Source organism: Nematolebias whitei, chromosome 15, assembly GCF_014905685.2.
Source record: "Nematolebias whitei isolate Nwh7 chromosome 15, NemWhi1, whole genome shotgun sequence".
NCBI lineage: Eukaryota > Metazoa > Chordata > Actinopteri > Cyprinodontiformes > Rivulidae > Nematolebias > Nematolebias whitei.
Window position 1 is genome coordinate 40,001,246 of NC_056512.1, and position 6,425 is coordinate 40,007,670.

Sequence of the window (6,425 nt, forward strand, 5' to 3'; positions counted from 1 at the left end):
CGTGAGGGAGATAAGAGGAGCAGCAGATAAAGGGATTTGCCATCCCTCTGGATGTGTCCATGTAGGCAGGGTCACGTAGGGGGCTGGTCATGCTACACGTCGCCTTTGACAGAGAAGAGCATGAACGCAGTGGAGATAATGTTGAAATCACCACGCTGCCCCATTTTGACATGAGTCCAAACGTTTGTGCGTGTGGCGGTGTAATTTGTTTCTTTGATTTTAGTGTTGTTGTTGGTTTTTTTTTCTGTCCTGCTCCAACAGCGAGATGACAGTAGTCTCAGCAGCAGAAACAGCTGCTTCTCACTTTCACCCTGAAAGAAACAGTTAACTGGGACTGAAACACTAAGCCCCATAATATATGGCTTACACACCAGCCCACATGATAGGACAATATTTCACTGGCTTTTATTGCACAGACACCCACCATCATAGAAGATATCTTGGCTGTGCACTGAGTGATGTCTGTCTTGTTCAGGCACCTCCAGCTAAGTCCTGTATACACCGATATCTCTTGACCAAGGCATGGCTAGGTTGATTCATCACTCACCCCATCAGCCCAGCCTCCAGGGCTTCACTGCTATTAGCTTATGCAATGGCTACCGCACTGCTTCAGACTGGTTCAGTCTGCATGAAGCTCTCCAGTGACCAGGTGGAAGCTGTCCTTTATCTCCCGGTGTCCTGAACAATCATTCAGGGCACGCTGAAATGCTGTCAAATGCAGCTGGATGACATCTGAAAAAGTGTATGTATGCAAATATAAATATATACCAGCAAGATTGCATATGCTAATACATATGCATGTCCCGTCATGTGAAACACGTGAATGCACACATACATGATTGCACTAACACATACTCGCCATGACAAAATAACAAATGTGCTGCACTGCCGTGTGCGGGATTTGACAATGTGGTGATTTATTGGCCCCTGTTTGTTCGGGCTGTTGCTGTAATCAGCACAGTCCCAAGGCATGCCTGTCCCACAGGAAGTCATCTGCCTCGAGTACTGTGACTTCCTGTCCCTCTGGAAATCCATGTCAAGAATTAGAAGATTGGGATTGAATCAGAACAGAGGCATGAATCTGCCTTTTTTCCCCACGTGCAGATCAGGGCCCAGGCTCTCAATCGAACAGCTTCACCCTCAAGCTTAAAAATGAATGAAAACATGCATTATTAAAAGCCACCTATCTGCTGCATGGACACAGATGGGCACACACTCCAGTGGCACTAATAGAAAAACAGTAGGCGAACAGCTTCATTTTTCAAAGAGAGTAATAGCAGCACTCCACAATGAGGTCTTTAATTCCTTTCCCACTTCGGCAAATGAATACAGCAGTCCTGACTCCCCAACGGTCCAACTGTCTTCTGCCTTCGTGCTTCATTTGGGAACCGGGGGGGTCGTGTAAAGGAAAAAAGGCGTTCTTTAATAATGTAACAGCAAAAAAGTCCTCAGTCTAAAAATGGGCTGAATTTGGGGAGTTGGCTCACGTGGCCTTTAGTGATGCTGCTACTCGAGCAAGTTTCTGGTGTGACAATAAGTTGTTTCTCAGGACATCATTTATTCCCCCGTTGCCACCTCCCTCCAAACACCATATATCAAACAGCACCCTCTGGTGTCTCTAAGGAAACCTGCAGATAACCAAAGTGCTGTGCAGTGACATTTAACTATTAAGGCAATTTAAAGCTCATTGTCTATATCGTTGTTTTCTTGCGTGTGCGAGTTCTAACCTTTTCCTGTGCAGGTTGTGTTTAATCACTAATTAATACTCTGGTATTTTAACAGGGTGGCTATGCAGCATACAGATTTGCCCAGCCCACCACCACCGCTGCTTACAGTGACAGGTGAGAAGCTCTCTCAATCAGGAAGAATGCAGTTACTGCATATTAAATGTGTATAATTTAATGGTTCTGGGTATGTAAGGAAAAATGGATCACCATGGAATATTTAATTTGTTGCAGGGTCTTTTTCATTGACAACAGAACCTGGATTATACAATCCAACAAACGTAATGTTTTGAACTAATGCATTCTGCGTTAACAACAGGAAGAAGGAAAGTCTTATACAGATGCGTAAAATGTAGGATAAAATGACAGAAACATCTATCTAATGTTGAACAATGCTATCTTTGGTAACAAGAACTTTACTGAGTGAAGCAGAAAAAGTTGAGGACCAGGGAAGGGCGGCTTTCTGCTTCATGTAATTAGAGTTTTTGCAACAATAAGGAACGTATCTACGGGCCAACATGCAAGTGATGAATGGTGGCTGCTTCCTCAGCATTTTACAATATTCTGTGAAGGTTATTTAGGGTTCCTGAGGTTTTCTTGCTCTAATTTTATCTTATCCATTAGGCATGCCACATATTCTTTTTTAGCTCGGAGCTAAAGAACACCAGCGCACGAACGAAAAAAAACTGCACTAACCTTGTTGGACTCGATGAGAAAAGCAGTGATATGTCGTGACTCTCTGCTACTGATGGGGGAGTGGGTATATCACTGATATCACTGTAGTATTTATGAATGGCCTCAGGTCTATGACAGAAGAAGGGACGGGGGTGGGGGGGGGTGGACCAGGAGGTCTATCACTACTGAGTGATGTCAGTCTGGTCCAGGTGTGCTCTTTTTGAGAAGGCATCACTGATTCATTTCGGCCCCTGAAAGCTGTTGTCAGCCGGGATCTGGGCTGGTTTAGGAATCTAATCTGGAAAGGATTGAGCATGTCACTTGTGATAACATACACCCTGCCTGAGAGCCTGGAGATTATATCAATAATGTAAGATTTATCAGACCTCGCTGCAGCTCGAATTATGAGCAGCCGTGCTTGGAGAGAGCAGAAATTGGACAACAGCTTCTTTTTTTTTCTTCTTCTTCCTCCCCATAACTTTTCTCCAAGATTTAATACATTTCACACAAAAGTTGTTTGTTTTGTCCTTTTGAATAAGCGGTCGCGCCCGTTGGATCAATAGAAGTTCGTATTGTTTCAACAAATGCCATATCCAAAGTGCATCCAGCCAATCAGAAAAGAGATCCCCAGGCAGGCGTGTGAAAATATCACCGGCTACATCATCGGAGTCTTTCGAGTAACTTAGAGTTCAGACCAGCGTGTGGGATGTGTCAGAGGGGCCAGTCAGCTCCGTGACACTGGACAGGGTGGTTTGATCCGCCGCTCGTCACTGTGGTGAGAACTATTTTGTGGACACATTATCCTTAGAGGGCTGGTGGGATTTGGTGCTCACTGAAGACAAAAGGACCACAGAGACTTACCCAGACCATCTCATGGTACCAGTTTCATCCCCAAACAGCCTTCATGATGTCACGTTCTGCTTGCTGACATTGGGTGCCAATGGACTTCAATGGGCAGAGCTACGTTGACATCACATGTACTGTAGCTCACTCAGAAAACACAAATGTTGCACATCTCATTGTTTCCTTTGGGAGAATTTCTTCCTCTCTACACTTATTTTTATTCCTGGTTGATTTGGTGCCCTCAGTCCTTGGCTGGGTGTGTCTTATCTTCTGTGTGCAGACCTTCATTTGCAAGCAAACACTGAAAGGAAGAAAAAAAAAAAAAACAGAAGGAAAGTAAATAGAGGAATATGTGAAGTGGAATAAATAAATAAATAAGGCAGACACATCTTGTCCTGTCTTAGAAGGAAATTGGAAGGATTAGTTCCAAACCAGCAACAATGAAAAGACAAGGGCATGAGCCCAGTGTGCAGCCTGGGTAAACAAGCTCAGGGGGGAAGACCAAACCCTCCAGCACCAGCTGTGTTCTCGGTTTGCATCTTTCTCCTCCTGCCCATTACCTGTTTCATCCACCTAATCCAGATGGCAACAAAAAGACAAGTATAATTCACTGACCTCTGTGAACGGTGATGCAGGAGGCCGAGGCGATCGTTGATTGTGTTGGAAACTCGAGGGGGTTACACGCATGTATAATTGTTGTGTTTTCTGCGCCTCTTGTCATGCAGCTATGGCAGAGTCTATGCAACAGCAGACCCCTATCACCACACGATTGGCCCTGCTGCCACGTACAGTGTGGGGACCATGGTAAGTGTGAGCGCCGCCTGTTCCCGTCTCCAACATCATGACACCAGCAAGCACACACTCTACAATAAAGGCCAGAGACTTTAGTGGCCTCTGGTTTTTATTTACATATTTTTCATTAATTTAGTTTTTCTCATGCTCTCTGGCACACCCTAGTGGAGATGAGCAGTAGTGTGACTGCCTGGCATGTTTGGACATTTTTAGTGCAGTAAGTGAATGTTCTGCTCTCAAGCATTACTGATCTGATACTAGCTCCTCATGTAACGAGAATGATCACCGCAGTGTTTTCTGTTCCATTTTAACTCCAACTTTATGTTCATTTCTCATCATTCAACTTGCTGTTCAGTGAGTTAGATCCTTTGTTTTTGTTATTTTCCATTCCGCCAAACCTGAAGGGATGAAGTTCAAACGTTAATGTCTGTTTTTAGCTAGCTTTTGCAGCTACTGTAACATCAAAGATGAAAAGGGATGATACCGGTAAATTTAAATAAAAAAAAAAAAAGCATATTGTTTTGAAAGTTTCTCTTTGGTTTTGTTTTTTGACCATGAGGGGAAAGGACTGGGCTCACAGACCAAACCCAGAGATTAAGGACCATCAAACGCATGCAGCAGCGTGCCGTGGGACATAAATGAGAGAGCGAGACAGAGAGGGAGGGCAGGCGAGCTGTCTCACCCTCCTCCTCTGCCCACAACCTTGATCGGAGGCGTGCTCTTTGCTTGAGAAATGACTCAAATTTAACATTCCGGCATGCATGCAAGTCTTAAACAACAAGAAAAACTAAAGCTTTCAGTTCCCCGGTGCAGCTGCTAGCTAAAAGCTTTCATTAATTAAGACTTTTCTTTCTCCCTCTTCATTTACTTAATTAAAAAATGTGCTTGAATGTTTTTTATTCTTTCTTCTTTTCCCTCCAAATTTCCTTCCATTTCTCTCACACCTAAATCGTCCTCTCAATGAAAGTAGAAAACGGGACCTGGCCCCTAAAAATATCAGAACTAATTCTGTGTGTGTTGGGAGCTTGGGAGCTAACACAGACTTGGAAGGGTGTGTTAAAACAAAAAGCGAGGCTACAGGGGGGGACACTGTGCAGAGGCCAACATCTAATAAAGTCCAGAGCTAAAGAGAAATGAGCAGTTTGGTTCCTAATTCTTTAATCATATTTGATTAATGCTTCTCCAGCAGAGTTGTCCTTTTTTGCATTTTAAAAGCTATACAATAATTAGTTCCTCTGAGGATGAAAAATCTTTACTCACTTTCAGCTTGCAGACAGACGTACCTCATACGAATAAAAGTTTCATGCAAGCAAGAGGACTCCCTGAAATTAGGCAAAATTAGCCTTTGAAGACGTGCGGTGGCCTTTTGAGTTTCACTTTCTAATTGAAACAGAAGCACATAGGTGTGAAAGGAGGGACTGTGTGTGTGTGTGTGTGCATGTGCAGGCGTGCATGCGTAGGCCCACTTGCATGCTTTATGTGTCTCTGCCCTAGATATCTTGAGCATGGTGTTAAATCTAAGGGCTAATATCCTGTGGTGATTTGCCCCTGCAGAAAGGTGCAGGCACCTCTGCGAGACATGAAAAGGAGCTGTGATTAAACCTCGCTGAACTTATTCTGCTTTTGGGTGGATGTCTGATGTTTTTACAGCCCTGCAAGAATTGATTTATTCTGGTAGAAAATAATATATAGAAATAATCATATTCCCCCTTTTAATTATTGCAATTAGAAGCGATAATCAAGCCCAGGACTAGTGTTTATATGTTTCTCATTTAAGTGTTTTTATGAGTAATAAAAAAATTGCACCAGAGTAACTAGAACTTGACCAACCCTGTTCCTAACACACACTCAGGTAATCAATTCAGCAAAAAACAATTATTGGCTTAAATATATCAAACTATCAATCTGCTTCATGACCGTCCATAAACAGAATGTTATTTCAACATGAAAAGTCGATAACTTTAAAGGAAGGAAATTTGTGGAGAAAGAGAATCCAAGGAAAGCTGTCACCTGAATACTGATTGGTACTTTTTCATCTTTGATGTTGCAGGCTAGCCTATACAGAGGAGGGTACAGTCGCTTCACTCCCTACTAAAAGAAAGAAAAAAGCGAGAAAAGACAGAGACATTACCCCAAACAAACAAACAAAAAAAAAAAATCTATCTTTAAAAGATAAAACAAAGACTAACAAAACAAGTGAACACCCAGTCCTTGGTGGAGAGCTAAATCAAACAAAAAGCTTCCAGGTCCACATGCTGAGCCCCTTTCCTGACACCCTCCCAAGCAGATATTTCTACAACAACCTCTTTGATGTCATCATTGGTCTGCTCTTGTTTTGTATTCATTTTTGTGCTTCTGGTTTTCTTTTGGGAACTTTTATGCACATGTGCA

At 43.0% G+C, this 6,425-nt stretch overlaps 1 protein-coding gene across 4 annotated transcripts in view; it reads left to right on the forward strand.

Moving 5' to 3' along the window:
* The window catches only part of rbfox3a (RNA binding fox-1 homolog 3a), a 253,898-nt gene extending 247,676 nt beyond the window's left edge, over nt 1-6,222 (forward strand). For all 4 annotated transcript variants that reach the window (XM_037689204.1, XM_037689206.1, XM_037689203.1 and 1 more), the window contains 3 exons: nt 1,783-1,841; nt 3,968-4,046; nt 6,085-6,222. In XM_037689204.1, the coding sequence (XP_037545132.1) occupies nt 1,783-1,841; nt 3,968-4,046; nt 6,085-6,129 (183 nt within the window). In that variant the 3' untranslated portion in view covers nt 6,130-6,222. The remainder of the gene's footprint in view (nt 1-1,782; nt 1,842-3,967; nt 4,047-6,084) is intronic.
* The last annotated feature ends 203 nt before the right edge of the window (nt 6,223-6,425 follow it).